The sequence below is a fragment of the Bombina bombina genome, chromosome 5 (assembly GCF_027579735.1).
Source record: "Bombina bombina isolate aBomBom1 chromosome 5, aBomBom1.pri, whole genome shotgun sequence".
Classification (NCBI taxonomy): Eukaryota; Metazoa; Chordata; class Amphibia; order Anura; family Bombinatoridae; genus Bombina; species Bombina bombina.
The window spans coordinates 848,127,210-848,145,584 of record NC_069503.1 but is presented as its reverse complement, the minus strand read 5'-3'; the positions used below and the strand labels follow the sequence as shown (position 1 = coordinate 848,145,584).

General features: G+C 38.1%; 1 protein-coding gene across 1 annotated transcript in view; it reads left to right on the top strand.

Annotated features, from left to right (window-relative positions):
• The window catches only part of OSBPL1A (oxysterol binding protein like 1A), a 702,947-nt gene that overhangs the window by 81,939 nt on the left and 602,633 nt on the right, over nt 1-18,375 (top strand). Inside the window, 6 exon segments of the mRNA XM_053714984.1 lie at nt 501-612; nt 7,114-7,199; nt 15,816-15,960; nt 16,171-16,238; nt 16,332-16,376; nt 17,014-17,087. Of these exon segments, the coding sequence (XP_053570959.1) occupies nt 501-612; nt 7,114-7,199; nt 15,816-15,960; nt 16,171-16,238; nt 16,332-16,376; nt 17,014-17,087 (530 nt within the window).

Here is an 18,375-nt window from a genome sequence, read left to right as displayed (position 1 = left end):
CTGATTGGCTGAGGGGCGGGCAGGCAGGGATGAGGGCTCCCGAGGCTTGAAGATACAAGCCTCCGGTGGGAGCAGTATGGGGCGCAAGAGAGACTGCTGCATTGGCTCTTATTTCCCACTGGGTGGCAGTCTCTAGCAGCCCATACAACACAATACAGTATTACATTCATATTGCGCAATGGAAGGATAGCTGGCCTCTATTTTCTTGCGCAATATGAATGTAATTACTTAATATAACGTTTTTGTTTTTTTTAAAAATGAATGTCAATAAAATACTGAATTTGGTAGAGGGGTGGGGGGGGGGGTAGGGGGGTCACCTTTTGAGATAAAAAAAATGAAAAAAAAAACGATTTTTTAATTTTATTTTATAAAAAAGGCTCTAATACACCCCATTGGCCAGGGGAGGCAGTGCCTCACCTGCCTCCTATGAGTGCACGTCACATATATATATATATATATATATATATATATATTAAAATTATTATTTTTTTTTTTTAAAGGAAATTGTGATGCTATTACTGGAGTACAATGCTGACACCACTATAATAAATGGAGAGGGACTAACTGCCAAAGATGTGACTCATGACAAGGAAATAAAGACCATGTTGGAAGGTAGGAGTTTATTTTCTGGTTTTTTTTTTTTAGCTTATTTGTACAATAAGTTGTGTGATGTATACTGCATGTAAACAACACAAAGAACATTAATGTGTCTGTCTAGAACACATTCCATGGATATAGTTACAAGTATAAGATACTGCAGTGTGTCTGTAAGATAATTGTAACTTTATATACTACTCAAACTTACAAAATGTAATACAAATATGAAAGCCTGGTGTCTGTTTTCTGCTCAATAGTTCTAAAGGCCTCACAAAAACCATTTAAAGGGGCCAAATATGGCCATAGTTTGGGATGACTCTGTATAAAGCATAGGGACTCTCTCAAATCAAGATTTTAAAACTGTAAAGTAAAAACTAGTTCTCCCTCTCCCTTTTATCCCTCTATCTCTTTCTCCTTATTTTTCTGCAGTGTAGGATCCCCCTAACCCTCCAACCTCCTTGACCCCCCCCCCCCCCAACCTCAAACAGCTATCAAGCCCTAACAATATTAACCCAAGAGAGAAAAGAGCTCTGTCTTGGAAAAGACTACATGTATAGCACTCAAGGGGTTAATATAATATAAATTGTCATTTATAGATAAGCAAAATTGTGTTGCAACTGCTGAGGTCACTGTACTCAAAGAGTGAACAAGGTTGCTCAACGTTAAAACATAACTTTTATTAATAACATTTACACATAAAATAAAATACAAAGTTAAAAACGCACTCAGGAGCTCTGTAGAGGTCAAATGACCCTAGTTAAAGTAAGTTGAATGGGTTTGAAGAAATACCCTGCAATATAGTGAACTTGCTTATATGTTCAGTAGCTTAAGTTCACTTAGTATATAGTGTTTCAGGAGGTTAGATTGAATATACCAGGTATGGAAAATCACACAGTGTTCTCAGCTAGATTGTATTTTATTGCTTAGAGTTGTTGCTGGAAACAGTGCCTTTCTTGAGCACAATAGAGCAAGTATGTAACAACTTGACTGGTAACTGGAACATTATTATATTAGCAACCAAAATTATAAATACCTTCAAAGCTATCACAGTTTGGTATTGCATGTAAGATCTGTAAAGTTGCTCACTTAAGTTAAGTGAGCGTGTCAGACTTTGAAGTATTCAATACCACTTTAAGTTACTAAAAAGGAACCTAGAAGGTTATAATATAATTCTGTATTGGCTGCTATGTATATAAACAATAGCTAAGGTTAGCTTATTGTGTAATAAAACGAGTTAGCTTAAATCCACTAGGTTTAGCGAATCTCCCTAAAATCACAGCAGGATTGTAGTGTCTTATTTATTGGTTGTTATTGAAGAATGTATCTTCAGTGAGCTAAGTAAAGCTAATATGTAACAACTTAGCTGGTAACTGTAGCGTTATTGGATTAGCAGCAAAAAGTTCTAAATATCATCAAAGCTGTCTCAACCTGGTATTGCCCATTAGCTCTGTAAAGTTAATCACTTTTAATTTAGTGAGCATGTATAATATTGGGATGTTCTATACCAATTGCGGTTGTTAAGGAGAGACCTAGAGGATTATTATATAAACCTGCATTGGCTGATGTATTTTATAAACCACCAATGGTACGCTTACCACTATTTAAATATACACAGCCAGTTACTTTAAGGAATTAAATCCCAATTTGCAGAATCATATAAATAGCTAAACCGTTTGTTCTATTGTAAATATAGTTACCTTATGTGTCAATCTACACATGTGGTCCGGTATAGCATTATTAGAAGTTCCGGCTAAAGTGTATAAAATTATAGCTAATACCAGTATACCAAGCACTTAAGAGAATAAAGCGTGTATCCAAATGTCCGGTTCTACTCAACCAAGACATAGGAAATAAATAATAATTACTACTATGTAGTGGAGCTACAGGAGTTATCATCCATAGCACTTCGGAAGTTAATCTGCTTGAATCTACATTTGCTTGTTTTCTACATAGTCACTAAAAGTTAGTTGAAAAAATAAGAGAATGCTATATTATGCATACAAATGCTAGGACTATTACCTTAAGATCAATGATTTAAGTAGAACGATACCTACTATCCATGGTCAGTAAGACCCTGATATTACGGGTTTAATAATATGTAATATGGGTAAACTAGTCACAGTAGACCAACCTACATCCTAATTCCGTAAAGCTCTACAGTTAAAGCAGAATGCACTATATAAAGGAAACTCCCCAGTTGAAGCAGTTTACACTATATAAATGAGTGGGTATGTTAATAAAATAAATGTACCAACATATTAGACAAAACTCCCTGAGGCAATCTAAAACACAGGAGCTCCAGGACTCCTCACCATTACCCTAACATCCCTAACATGTTTCGCCCTAACGGCTTTTTCAAAGGGTGAGCGCGCCGCTCACTCACTGGCTCTTTAAAGGAAAACAAGTCCCACCCTAAACATAGCGTCATCCAGGACTCGCCTATCATGGAGCTGTATCGGCTTTGATGGAGAGATGTTCAGTCATTGTGATATGCATGCTTTATTGTCTAATAACATATAAGCAGCTATGCAAGATTTTAAAAGTAAGTTGTTCCGATGCTATAGATAAATATGATTTCCTAATTCAAATAGCAGTACAATACCTATTAGTTGAGTATTCCGTAAATGAGTTCTCATTATAAGGTTCTTAGTATGAAGTGTATACCTATAAGGTTTATAGTTGCTTGTATGCTAAACAAAGTGACCTATATATCTGGTGTTGTGCCAATAGGCTGCGCTGATATAAATAAAAATAAATTGTTAATGTTATGATACACTGTGAAAACCATTGTGAGTGAAAGGATTCAATATGTATAGTGTGATAAGTATGAATTGGTCAAGGATGGTGCTTTTAAAGGGGAAGTGCTCCCTAATATTAGATAATTTGAAATATAGTATTATAAATATTTGTGTTAGTTATGTGTGGAAAAATTACCACTCATTATAATCCAGTGTTCTGAGTGACCAGTATAATTGTTGTGAAATACACAAAATAGTTTCCCCTATTGGGAGTTTCTAAAGTTTTTCTTCTCCAAAAACTTTAGAAACTCACAATAGAGGAAACTATTTTCTGTATTTCACAACAATTATACTGGTCACTCAGAACACTGGATTATAATGAGTGGTAATTTTTCACACATAACTAACACAAATATTTATAATACTATATTTCAAATTATCTAATATTAGGGAGCACTTCCCCTTTAAAAGCACCATCCTTGATCAATTCATACTTATCACACTATTCATATTGAATCCTTTCACTCACAATGGTTTTCACAGTGTATCATAACATTAACAATTTATTTTTATTGATATCAGCGCAGCCTATTGGCACAACACCAGATATATAGGTCACTTTGTTTAGCATACAAGCAACTATAAACCTTATAGGTATACACTTCATACTAAGAACCTTATAATGAGAACTCATTTACGGAATACTCAACTAATAGGTATTGTACTGCTATTTGAATTAGGACATCATATTTATCTATAGCATCAGAACAACTTACTTTTAAAATCTTGCATAGCTGCTTATATGTTATTAGACAATAAAGCTTGCATATCACAATGACTGAACATCTCTCCATCAAAGCCGATACAGCTCCATGATAGGTGAGTCCTGGATGATGCTATGTTTAGGGTGGGACTTGTTTTCCATTAAAGAGCCAGTGAGTGAGCGGCACCCTTTGAAAAAGCCGTTTAGGGCGAAACATGTTAGGGACGTTAGGGTAATGGTGAGGAGTCCTGGAGCTCCTGTTTTTTAGATTGCCTCAGGGAGTTTTGTCTAATATGTTCGTACATTCATTTTATTAACATACCCACTCATTTATATAGTGTAAACTGCTTCTATTGTGGAGCTTCAATTTATATAGTGTAAACTGCTTCAACTGGGGAGTTTCATTTATATAGTGCATCCTGCTTTAACTGTAGAGCTTTACGGAATTAGGATGTAGGTTGGTCTACTGTTTAACCATATTACATATTATTAAACCCGTAATATCAGGGTCTTACTGACCATGGATAGTAGGTATGGTTCTACTTAAATCATTGATCTTAAGGTAATAGTCCTAGCATTTGTATGCATAATATAGTGTTCTCTTATTTTTTCAACTAACTCTTAGTGACTATGTAGGAGAACGAGCAAATATAGATTCAAGCAGATTAACTTCCGAAGTGCTATGGATGATACCTCCTGTAGCTCCACTACATAGTAGTAATTATTATTTATTTCCTATGTCTTGGTTGAGTAGAACCGGACATTTGGATACACGCTTTATTCTCTTAAGTGCTTGGTATACCGTTATTAGCTATATTTTTATACACTTTAGCCGGAACTTATAATAATGCTATACCGGACCATGTGTAGATTGAAACATAAGGTAACTATATTTACAATAGAACAAACGGTTTAGCTATTTATATGATTCTGCAAATTGGTATTTAATTCCTTAAAGTAACTTGCTGTGTATATTTAAATAGTGGTAAGCGTACCATTGGCGGTTTATAAAATACATCAGCCAATGCAGGTTTATATAATGATCCTCTAGGTCTCTCCTTAACAACCGCAATTGGTATAGAACATCCCAATATTATACATGCTCACTAAATTAAAAGTGATCAACTTTACAGAGCTAATGGGCAATACCAGGTTGAGACAGCCTTGATGATATTTAGAACTTTTTGCTGCTAATCCAATAACGCTACAGTTACCAGCTAAGTTGTTACATATTAGCTTTACTTAGCTCACTGAAGATACATTCTTCAATAACAATCAATAAGTAAGATACTACAATCCTGCTGTGATTTTAGGGAGATTCACTAAACCTAGTGGATTTAAGCTAACTCGTTGTTTTATTACACAATAAGCTAACCTTAGCTATTGTTTATATACATAGCAGCCAATACAGGATTATATTATAACCTTCTAGGTTCCTTTTTAGTAACTTAAAGTGGTATTGAATACTTCAAAGTCTGACACGCTCACTTAACTTAAGTGAGCAACTTTACAGATCTTATATGCAATTCCAAACTGTGATAGCTTTGAATGTATTTATAATTTTGGTTGCTAATATAATAACGTTCCAGTTACCAGTCAAGTTGTTACATACTTGCTCTATTGTGCTCACGAAAGGCACAGTTTCCAGCAACAACTCTAAGCACTAAAATACCCTCTAGCTGAGAATACTGTGTGATTTTCCATACCCGGTAGATTCAATCTAACCTCCTGACACACTATATACTAAGTGAACTTAAGCTACTCAACATATAAGCAAGTTCACTATATTGCAGGGTATTTCTACAAACCCATTCAACTTACTTTAACTAGGGTCATTTGACCGCTACAGAGCTCCTGAGTGCGTTTTTAACTTTGTATTTTATTATATGTGTAAATGTTATTAATAAAAGTTATGTTTTAACGTTGAGCAACCTTGTTCACTCTTTTTGAGTACGGTGACCTCAGCAGTTGCAACACAATTTTGCTTATCTATAAATGACAATTTATATTATATTAACCCCTTGAGTGCTATACACGTAGTCTTTTCCAAGACAGAGCTCTTTTCTCTCTTGGGTTAATATTGTTAGTTTATTATTATATAGCACCTACTCTATCCCATACATTAAAATTCTAGGACGTGTTCCTTTGTTGATTTAGTGGGAAATAGGTTAATAAAAATATATATTATACACACATAATAGTAGTGCAGTTGGCCCCCCTTTTCTGTTTTAAAAGCTGTCAAGCCCTCCCCGCTCTAACTGTTGCTCCCATCTTGGGTACTAGCAGCTGTCTGCCAGTACCTATAAACACTTTTTTTTTTTTGTAGTGGTCCCACCAACTCTCCCCTCCCGCGATTGCTATTTATGCACCCCCAAACTCCTTGTATGTAGTGTAGCTGCCCCATCCCTCCCTGTTCCGTAAAAAAAAAAATTGTAGCGTAGGATCCACCCGCCTCCAGCCCACACCTCCTGCTGGCACCAGCAGAAGATCGTTACAGACGTGACAAACACAGTATCATTGTCTGTAACAATCCAGCATCTGCCCTCATATGGAGGTGGAGCACCGCTCGTGTCCTGGCTCCATATGCGGCAGATGGCTGGAGCTTCCTGAAGCTTACTCGTGCTGCAGTTAAAGGCCAGGTATGTTTGTCCTTGCGCAGTCTCTACTGAGCATGACGGCTTCGGACAGACATACTTTGCCTTTTATAATATAGGATATAATTTGTATTTCACATCAAGGGTCTATGTTAAAGGTTATGCAGTCATATTGCTGTCATCTGTCCCAGATTGTATAGTTTAGAGCTATATTGTAAAAATGTTCTTTTTTTATTGTGAAGAAAACCTGTATATCAGTTCATAATATTTTATATAAATATGCAATTTTTTTACAGTTAAAGGTGTATCTAGTCATTTAAAATTCATAAATATTACTTTAAACATAAATTAAAACTACATTGCTAAGTGTAGCTATTACATGTGATGGCTTCTGTAACTGATTTGATCACTTTTTACATAGCCGCACAGCGTACACAAGAAAGAAAATTGGAAGAATCTCTTTTGGAAGCAGCAAGGGATGGAAACATTGCAAAACTTTCAGAGCTGGTAAAATCTCTATAAAATGAATTGATGTTTCCAGATATTTGGTTTGGGGAATGATTAAATACCTGTACTGTAGTGTGTGTATATGTTATTAGTAAAGTCAGAAATTTGGGTAATCCTAGGATTACCCGGGTAAACCTGACATTACCCAAGTGGCTGTGGGTAAAGCCCAATGTAATGTAATTCCCCCATCTACACTTTTTTTTTTTTTTTTTGCCTCTGTCTGGGGGTTCAAGGAAGGTGCCCTGCTGATCCTCTGACATCTACCCCAAGTGATCCTTGGGGGTTGAGGTTTACAAGGGGGGCTATGCCCCCACCTTGAACCCCCCCTACAAGCGGAGGCAAAAAAGATAGTGAAGATATGTGAATTACAGTGCATCATATATATGTTTGATGCCATGACTCAAAGCACTCTGAGAAGATATATCTTGTTACATCGGGCCTTACCCACAGCCACTTGGGTAATGTCAGGTTTACCCAGGTAATGCTAGGATTACCCAATTTTTTACTTTACCCGCTATCTCTATCTCCTTGCTCAGAGCAGAATTGCCTGGTATTCTGGGGATGGACTGACCTTACTAGTCAGGATCAGACTGATATAATACAGGAAAGTTCTTCTCTGTAAAAGGCACATATTGAGCAAAAAGAGGCTGATCCTAGGGTGGTAACTAGCCATAGAGTAAGCTATTATGCGGTTGTTCGTTCCCAAGTTAAGCGCTTCTCTCTTTTTGTAAATATATATATATATATATATATATATATATATCTCAATACATGTTCTAAAATAGGGTAGAGAAGGCGCCACATAGCATAATTCTGTATAAAATATCTTGAGTGATAAATTTAATGCGATACACTCACATTTGGTGATGCACTAAAATGTAGTGCAACTCGGCAGACCGGATCCTCAGAGTTGTCCGGTAAAACTCCTTCTCTTGGCTCACAAAGCACAGATGACTGTGGTCTCTCTCCCCTCGCAGCAGGTGGTGTTTAGTTACCCTTGGGGATCCATCTCTCTGTCTCAAACCATCAATTGTTTGGACTTAAGTTGCCAAAGGATTAAAGTAGCAAGTTGCTTAAAATCAAGTGTTTAACACAAACAAAGGACAGCAATGCGTTTCTCAGTATACAATACTGTTTCTTCAGGCTGATCAGCCTTGGCAACTTAAAGGGACATGCCACCCACATTTTTTCTTTTATGATTTAGAAAGAGAATGCAATTTTAAACATCTTTCTAATTTACTTATGTTATCTAATTTGTTTTATTCTCTTGATAGTCTTTGATAAAAAAGCATATCTAGATATGCTCACTAGCTGCTGATTGGTTGCTGCACATAGAAGCCTCATGTGATTTGCTCACCATGTGCATTGCCTTTTCTTCAACTAAGGATATTTAATAAATGAAGCAAAATAAATAATGGAAGTAAATTGTAATGTTGTTTAAATTTCTATTCTCTATCTGAATCATGAAAAAAAGATTTTGGGTTTAGTGGCCCTTTAACTCCAAACACCTGACGGTTTGAGACAGAGAGGTGGATCCCCAAGGGCAACTAAACACCACCTATTATATATGTGTATGTATACATACACACACACACACACACACACACACACACACACACACACTCTCTTTTTGTGGGAATACTACTACCTTTGCCATCTCATAACAGGTAGTCATAAAACTAGTGCTGCAAAATATATCAAGCATTCTAAATAACGTTCTCCCTTTTGCTTTTCTCGAAGTTACAACAAATTAATCAATGACTAACAAATGATTTTTGACTAACAAATGATCATACAGATGTTACTATCCATACGTATGTATTTATAAAGGGAAATAATAGTTAGTAGTATGCTTGGCCAAGTACTCTATCAGACGAAGGTCTTATTATCTAGTTTCAGTCCTTTTTTTGTTTTCTATAAAAAAAATGTATTTCAAAATGAGTTCCAGTGGAATGCTGGGGCTGTATTTTCCCAGTATATATTTTATAATTTTAATATGTACAATAAACAATTTATTTTTATTTTTTTGCAAAGTACTCTGTGTATTCTCTATTAATTCAAGTCATTTAGTGTTTAGATAAATATATTATAAATAAATGTTATTGTAATCAAATGTGGAAGAGAACAGCAATAGTATTGTGGATACCAATAGTATAAGTTTAGTCATTAGTCCATTTTAACCAAGTTCAGTGCACCAGGTTTTGTTAAAGGAAAATATTTATAGCTTTAAAACTATTCTTCTTAATATAACATTGACACTTCTGACTTTAGTGTCAGAAGAATCTTATGGAGACTATTGTATAAATTGCATTTTTTTTTTTTTTTTTTTTTTAAATGTTTGAGACAAGTGAGATTCTACTTAAAGAAATTATTTTCTCCAACATTGGTGTGTCCGGTCCACGGCGTCATCCTTACTTGTGGGATATTCTCTTCCCCAACAGGAAATGGCAAAGAGTCCCAGCAAAGCTGGCCATATAGTCCCTCCTAGGCTCCGCCCACCCCAGTCATTCTCTTTGCCGTTGCACAGGCAACATCACGGAGATGGTTAAGAGTTTTTTGGTGTTTTAATGTAGTTTTTATTCTTCTATCAAGTGTTTGTTATTTTAAAATAGTGCTGGTATGTACTATTTACTCTGAAACAGAAAAGGATGAAGATTTCTGTTTGTAAGAGGAAGATGATTTTAGCAGACAGTAACTAAAATCGATTGCTGTTTCCACATAGGACTGTTGAGATGAAGTAACTTCAGTTGGGGGAAACAGTTAGCAGACTTTTCTGCTTAAGGTATGACTAGCCATATTTCTAACAAGACTGTGTAATGCTGGAAGGCTGTCATTTCCCCTCATGGGGACCGGTAAGCCATTTTCTTAGTCAAACATACAGAATAAAGGGCTTAATAAGGGCTAAAAAACTGGTAGACATTTTTATGGGCTAAATCGATTGCTTTATTTGGGCATATTATTCAGATTTAGGCTAACAATTGGCATTTATAATCTTGGGGAACGTTTATAAAACGGCAGGCACTGTGTTGGACACCTTTTTCAGTCAGGGGGCCTTTCTAGTTATAGACTGAGCCTCATTTTCGCGCCATTACTGCGCAGTTGTTTTTGGAGAGCAGGGCATGCAGATGCATGTGTGAGGATCTAAGAATCACTAAAAAAGCTTCTAGAAGGCGTCATTTGGTATCATATTCCCCTCTGGGCTTGGTTGGGTCTCAGCAAAGACTATAGCTGGAACTGTATAGGGGTTAAATTTTAAAACGGCTCCGGTTATTTTAAGGGTTAAAGCTCTGAAATTTGGTGTGCAATACTTTTAATGCTTTAAGACACTGTGGTGAAATTTTGGTAATTTTTGAACAATTCCTTCATACTTTTTCACATATTCAGTAATAAAGTGTTTTCTGTTTGAAATTTAAAGAGACAGTAACGGTTTTATTTTAAAACGTTTTTTGTGCTTTGTTGACAAGTTTAAGCCTGTTTAACATGTCTGTACCTTCAGATAAGCTATGTTCTATATGTATGAAAGCCAATGTGTCTCCCCATTTAAATTTATGTGATAATTGTGCCATAGCGTCCAAACAAAGTAAGGACAGTACTGCCACAGATAATGATATTGCCCAAGATAATTCCTCAGATGAGGGGAGTAAACATGATACTACATCATCTCCTACTGTGTCTACACCAGTTTTGCCCACGCAGGAGGCCCCTAGTACATCTAGTGCGCCAATACTTATTACCATGCAACAATTAACGGCTGTAATGGATAACTCCATAGCAAATCTTTTATCCAAAATGCCTACTTATCAGAGAAAGCGCGATTGCTCTGTTTTAAACACTGAAGAGCAAGAGGGCGCTGATGATAATTGTTCTGTCATACCCTCACACCAATCTGAAGGGGCCATGAGGGAGGTTTTGTCTGATGGAGAAATCTCAGATTCAGGAAAAATTTCTCATCACGCTGAACCTGATGTTGTGACATTTAAATTTAAATTAGAACATCTCCGCGCACTGCTTAAGGAGGTGTTATCTACTCTGGATGATTGTGACAACTTGGTCATCCCAGAGAAATTATGCAAGATGGACAAGTTCCTAGAGGTTCCGGTGCCCCCCGACGCTTTTCCTATACCCAAGCGGGTGGCGGACATAGTAAATAAGGAGTGGGAAAAGCCCGGCATACCTTTTGTTCCCCCCCCTATATTTAAGAAATTATTTCCTATGGTCGACCCCAGAAAGGACTTATGGCAGACAGTCCCCAAGGTCGAGGGGGCAGTTTCTACTCTAAACAAACGCACTACTATTCCTATCGAAGATAGTTGTGCTTTCAAAGATCCTATGGATAAAAAATTAGGTTTACTTAAAAAGATTTTTGTACAGCAAGGCTACCTTCTACAACCAATTTCATGCATTGTTCCTGTCACTACGGCAGCGTGGTTCTGGTTCGAGGAACTAGAAAAGTCGCTCAGTAGAGAAACTCCATATGAGGAGGTTATGGACAGAGTTAACACACTTAAATATGCTAACTCTTTTATTTTAGATGCCGCTTTGCAATTAGCTAGATTAGCGGCAAAAAATTCAGGGTTTGCTATCGTGGCGCGCAGAGCGCTTTGGCTAAAGTCTTGGTCAGCGGATGTGTCATCCAAGACAAAATTGCTTAACATCCCTTTCAAGGGTAAAACTTTATTTGGACCAGAATTGAAAGAGATTATTTCAGACATCACTGGGGGAAAGGGCCACGCCCTTCCACAGGATAGGTCTTTTAAGGCTAAAAATAAGCCTAATTTTCGTCCTTTTCGCAGAAACGGACCAGCCTCTAATTCTGCATCCTCTAAGCAAGAGGGTAATACCTCACAACCCAAACCAGCCTGGAAACCAATGCAAGGCTGGAACAAGGGTAAGCAGGCCAAGAAGCCTGCCACTGCTAACAAAACAGCATGAAGGAGTAGCCCCCGATCCGGGACCGGATCTAGTGGGGGGCAGACTCTCTCTCTTTGCTCAGGCTTGGGCAAGAGATGTTCAGGATCCTTGGGCGCTAGAAATAGTTTCTCAAGGTTATCTCCTGGAATTCAAGGAACTACCCCCAAGGGGAAGGTTCCACAGGTCTCACTTATCCTCAAACCAAATAAAGAGACAGGCATTCTTACATTGTGTAGAAGACCTGTTAAAAATGGGAGTGATACACCCAGTTCCAATAAAGGAACAAGGAATGGGATTTTATTCCAATCTGTTCGTAGTTCCCAAAAAGGAGGGAACGTTCAGACCAATTTTGGATTTGAAGATTCTAAACAAATTTCTCAGGGTACCATCGTTCAAAATGGAAACTATTCGAACGATCCTACCCACCATCCAGGAAAGTCAATTTATGACTACCGTGGATCTAAAGGATGCGTACCTACATATTCCTATCCACAAGGAACATCATCAGTTCTTAAGGTTCGCTTTTCTGGACAAGCATTACCAGTTTGTGGCCCTCCCATTCGGGTTGGCCACTGCTCCAAGGATTTTCACAAAGGTGCTAGGGTCCCTTCTAGCGGTTCTAAGACCAAGGGGCATTGCAGTAGTACCTTACTTGGACGACATTCTAATACAAGCGTCGTCTCTGTCAAAAGCAAAGGCTCATACGGAGATCGTTCTAGCCTTTCTCAGATCTCACGGATGGAAGGTGAACAAAGAAAAAAGTTCTCTGTCCCCGTCAACAAGAGTTCCCTTCTTGGGAACAATAATAGATTCCTTAGAAACGAGGATTTTTCTGACAGAGGTCAGAAAATCAAAACTTCTAAGCTCTTGTCAAGTGCTTCATTCTGTTCCTCGTCCTTCCATAGCGCAGTGCATGGAAGTAGTAGGATTGATGGTTGCAACAATGGACATAGTTCCTTTTGCACGAATTCATCTAAGACCATTACAACTGTGCATGCTCAAACAGTGGAATGGGGATTATACAGACTTGTCTCCAATGATTCAAGTAGATCAAAAGACCAGAGATTCACTCCGTTGGTGGCTGACCCTGGACCATCTATCCCAGGGAATGAGCTTCCGCAGACCAGAGTGGGTCATTGTCACGACCGACGCTAGTCTGGTGGGCTGGGGCGCGGTCTGGGAATCCCTGAAAGCTCAGGGACTATGGTCTCGGGAAGAGTCTCTTCTCCCGATAAACATTCTGGAACTGAGAGCGATATTCAATGCTCTCAGAGCTTGGCCTCAACTAGCAAAGGCCAAATTCATAAGGTTTCAATCAGACAACATGACGACCGTTGCATATATCAATCATCAGGGGGGAACAAAGAGTTCCCTGGCGATGAAAGAAGTGACCAAAATAATTCAATGGGCGGAGGATCACTCCTACCACTTGTCTGCGATCCACATCCCAGGAGTGGAAAATTGGGAAGCGGATTTTCTGAGTCGTCAGACATTCCATCCGGGGGAGTGGGAACTCCATCCGGAAATCTTTGCCCAAATAACTCAATTATGGGGCATTCCAGACATGGATCTGATGGCGTCTCGTCAGAACTTCAAGGTCCCTTGCTACGGGTCCAGATCCAGGGATCCCAAGGCGACTCTAGTAGATGCACTAGTAGCACCTTGGACCTTCAACCTAGCTTATGTATTCCCACCGTTTCCTCTCATTCCCAGGCTAGCAGCCAGGATCAATCAGGAGAGGGCCTCTGTGATCTTGATAGCTCCTGCGTGGCCACGCAGGACTTGGTATGCAGACCTGGTGAATATGTCATCGGCTCCACCATGGAAGCTACCTTTGAGACAGGACCTTCTTGTTCAGGGTCCATTCGAACATCCAAATCTGGTCTCCCTCCAACTGACGGCTTGGAGATTGAACGCTTGATTCTATCAAAGCGTGGGTTTTCAGATTCTGTTATAGATACTCTGGTTCAGGCCAGAAAACCTGTAACTAGAAAAATTTACCATAAGATATGGAAAAAATATATCTGTTGGTGTGAATCCAAAGGATTTCCATGGAATAAGATAAAAATTCCTAAGATTCTCTCCTTTCTACAAGAAGGTTTGGAGAAAGGATTATCTGCAAGTTCTCTAAAGGGACAGATCTCTGCTTTATCTGTCTTACTACACAAAAGACAGGCAGCTGTGCCAGATGTTCAAGCATTTGTTCAGGCTTTGGTTCGGATTAAGCCTGTTTACAGACCTTTGACTCCTCCCTGGAGTCTAAATCTAGTTCTTTCAGTTCTTCAAGGGGTTCCGTTTGAACCTTTACATTCCATAGATATTAAGTTACTATCTTGGAAAGTTTTGTTTTTGGTTGCAATTTCTTCTGCTAGAAGAGTTTCAGAGTTATCTGCTCTGCAGTGTTCTCCGCCCTATCTCGTGTTCCATGCAGATAAGGTGGTTTTGCGTACTAAGCCTGGTTTTCTTCCTAAAGTTGTTTCCAACAAAAATATTAACCAGGAGATAGTTGTACCTTCTTTGTGTCCGAATCCAGTTTCAAAGAAGGAACGTTTGTTACACAATTTGGACGTTGTCCGTGCTCTAAAGTTCTATTTAGAGGCTACTAAAGATTTCAGACAAACATCTTCCTTGTTCGTCGTTTATTCTGGTAAAAGGAGAGGTCAAAAAGCGACTTCTACCTCTCTTTCCTTTTGGCTTAAAAGCATTATCCGATTGGCTTACGAGACTGCCGGACGGCAGCCTCCTGAAAGAATCACAGCTCACTCCACTAGGGCTGTGGCTTCCACATGGGCCTTCAAGAACGAGGCTTCTGTTGACCAGATATGTAAGGCAGCGACTTGGTCTTCACTGCACACTTTTGCTAAATTTTACAAATTTGATACTTTTGCTTCTTCGGAGGCTATTTTTGGGAGAAAGGTTTTGCAAGCTGTGGTGCCTTCCGTTTAGGTAACCTGATTTGCTCCCTCCCTTCATCCGTGTCCTAAAGCTTTGGTATTGGTTCCCACAAGTAAGGATGACGCCGTGGACCGGACACACCAATGTTGGAGAAAACAGAATTTATGCTTACCTGATAAATTACTTTCTCCAACGGTGTGTCCGGTCCACGGCCCGCCCTGGTTTTTTAATCAGGTCTGATGAATTATTTTCTCTAACTACAGTCACCACGGTACCATATGGTTTCTCCTATATATATTTCCTCCTGTCCATCGGTCGAATGACTGGGGTGGGCGGAGCCTAGGAGGGACTATATGGCCAGCTTTGCTTGGACTCTTTGCCATTTCCTGTTGTGGAAGAGAATATCCCACAAGTAAGGATGATGCCGTGGACCGGACACACCGTTGGAGAAAGTAATTTATCAGGTAAGCATAAATTCTGTTTTCTACATTCACCCTCTTTGAATTGAAAGTACAAGCTATATATTGCTAAAATATTTAAATACAAAAGACAACTAAGCACGTTTGTTTTATATGATCTGAGTGTCTGTAGAGAAAGGTGTGTAATATGTATATAAATAACTGATTAAACTGATTCCCCAACTACCAGCATTCATAGTAGTACTTATAAAAATAATAAAACTGTATTTGCTTTTATTTTAAAAGCCTTACTATTAATCAAGTAAGCCCTATGCACTATCTTGAATAACAGAATTGTGAGAGATCCAACTAGAAATTTACTGAATAAATAATGGTGCAACTTGTGTTTCAGCTAAACCGAGCCAAGCCACCTGACATCAATTGTATTGACCAATTGGGAAATACTCCATTGCATTGTGCTGCTTATCGTGGTCTAAGACAGTGTGCTTTGAAACTTTTAAAAAGTGGTGCAGATGCAAATATAAAGAATTTAAAGAGTAAGTATAGCGGTGTTTTTATTACTGGCACCAAAATATTATTTGAATCTCAAACCTAATGCTGCATATGGTGGTTAATTGGCTGTAATTCCAAAGAAAAGGAAAATAAACGTACTTGCATGTTCTATTATGCGTGCTTAATGTTCTTTAATGTTTTATTCAATTAGCTATTTAGTTATATCATGAGTTCATTTTTATTTGACTGCCTAGATCAGAGGCCTGTAGACCTTGCTCAGCGTGTGGAATTAAAACAGGTTCTTCAAGCTAATGTCAGCAAGGTAACAAAAACCAACAACTTGGCTTTAGTTGCAAATTGTGATAACAGATGTGCAAAGGAATTAAAATATTTTTTTTTATTATATATTTTTTAGTATGTATTTAAAGCTCTTCAGAGATTTGAAGGCCCTCTATACAAGGTATGTTTGAGGGGACCCCCACAAATGATATATTTAAACATTTATATCGCTTACCTTTTAGTGTTTTCAACTGTGCTTTACTATACTGCAATACTATACATTCCAATAAGTCATAATAAATACAAGAAATGTATAACCAATGTTTTACACATACCAATAAAATAAAGGTTTTTATATACATATTTTTGAGAGATTGCAGTCTAAAGAACTGAATGATTGATTCAGAACAATAACTGAGAGGCCAATAATCTAGTCATAAAGGTAGAGTTAATAGAGAAGAGGTACATTTTTGATTTATGAGCTAACCACATGCTTGTTCACATTTTTAAACTGAGTATATTAAAGGGTGTGGTGCTACATTTATAATTGCAATAGTAAATGTGATTAAAGTGTATTGTTAGTATAGATTTACATATTACAAATAGTTATCTTGTGAATAGTAAAATGATCTTAGAAATGGTGTATGCGTATAGTTGACAAGAAGAAATGTTTTAGAAACCATAGTTCCATGCAGTTGGTTCCATTTTGAACAGATATTTGCCCAGCAGATATCTATATTTCTATTTACTAAAATAGGATTTTGTATGTGTAGGCCAACTTATTAACATTGTTGTGTTTTGTTTTTTTCTCTCTTTAGAGCTCACGTTTTTTTGGCTGGAGACCTTTGTGGATAGTTTTGGATCAAGGTGTTCTTTCTTGGTATCAAAAGCAGTGAGTTTGTTTTTTTAAGTACTATTAAAATTCTCTTTCTATTCTGCTTTTAAAATAAAATATTAAATATTCCAATGATAATGCATTTGTCTTATGCCACCTGCATCCCAATGTTATTACGTTCTTAGGAACAAATATGCAGTATGTTTTTATTGTATAAACTAAGTAATAGATGCATCATGTAAAGAGAATCCTAGTTAGGTTGGTACGTTCTAGAACATAAGATTTTTTTTTTTTTTTTATATATATACACAGGATGCACCTGTTTGTTCTGTTTCCTTTGCCTTTGTAACCGCACTTACGGGTAGATAACGAGTTTTGCGCTAAACAGGGTGCGAAACTAACCAAAAAAGTTGTTATTTCACTCTCCATATCGCTGCCATTACGAGTCACTGAAAAGCCTCCTTGTGCGTGCAATATGGTGGCGCTAAGCTCCATACCGCACTAAATCCAAGGGCTGAGTTTACGTGCTGATGCATGCTTTCCCCATAGACATCAATAGAGAGTGTTACCTGAAGTGCGGAATGAAAAATCTCCGTAATGCAACCCCATTGATGTCTATGGGGGGGAAAAAAAAGTTAGGTTTAAACTTAACACCCTAACATAAACCCCAAGTCTAAAAAACCCTAATCTGCCGCTCCCCTACATCGCCGACACTACAATAAAGTTATTAACCCCTATACCTCCGGCCTCCCACATTGCCGCTACTAAATAAACCTATTAACCCCTAAACCGCCAGCCCCCCCACATCGCCGCTACTAAATAAACCTATTAACCCCTAAACTGCCAGCCCCCCCACATCGCACAACACTAAATTAAACTATTAACCCCTAAACCTTACACCCCCTAACTTTAAATTAAAATTACAATATAACTATCTTAAAATAAATAATTTTAATCCTATTGGCTGTTCAAATCAGCCAATAGGATGAGGGCTACTGAAATCCTATTGGCTAATTTGAACAGCCAATAGGATTTCAGAAGCTCTCATCCTATTGGCTGATTTGGATTTGAAGAATCAAATCAGCCAATAGGAATGCAAGGTACTCCATTTTGAAACGGCTACCTTGCATTCAATTTCAGTGTACGGTGGTGACCGTATGAAGAGTACGCTCCGCGCAGGATGTCTTCGGCTTCCAGGATGGCTCCGCTCCATGCCGCCAGGATGAAGATTGAAGACGCCTGGATGAAGACTTCTCGCCGCCTGGATGGAGATGGATGTCCGGATTTCAGGAACCGTGAGTACATAAGGGCTATGGGTAGTTATGGATTTTTTAGAGTTAGGTTT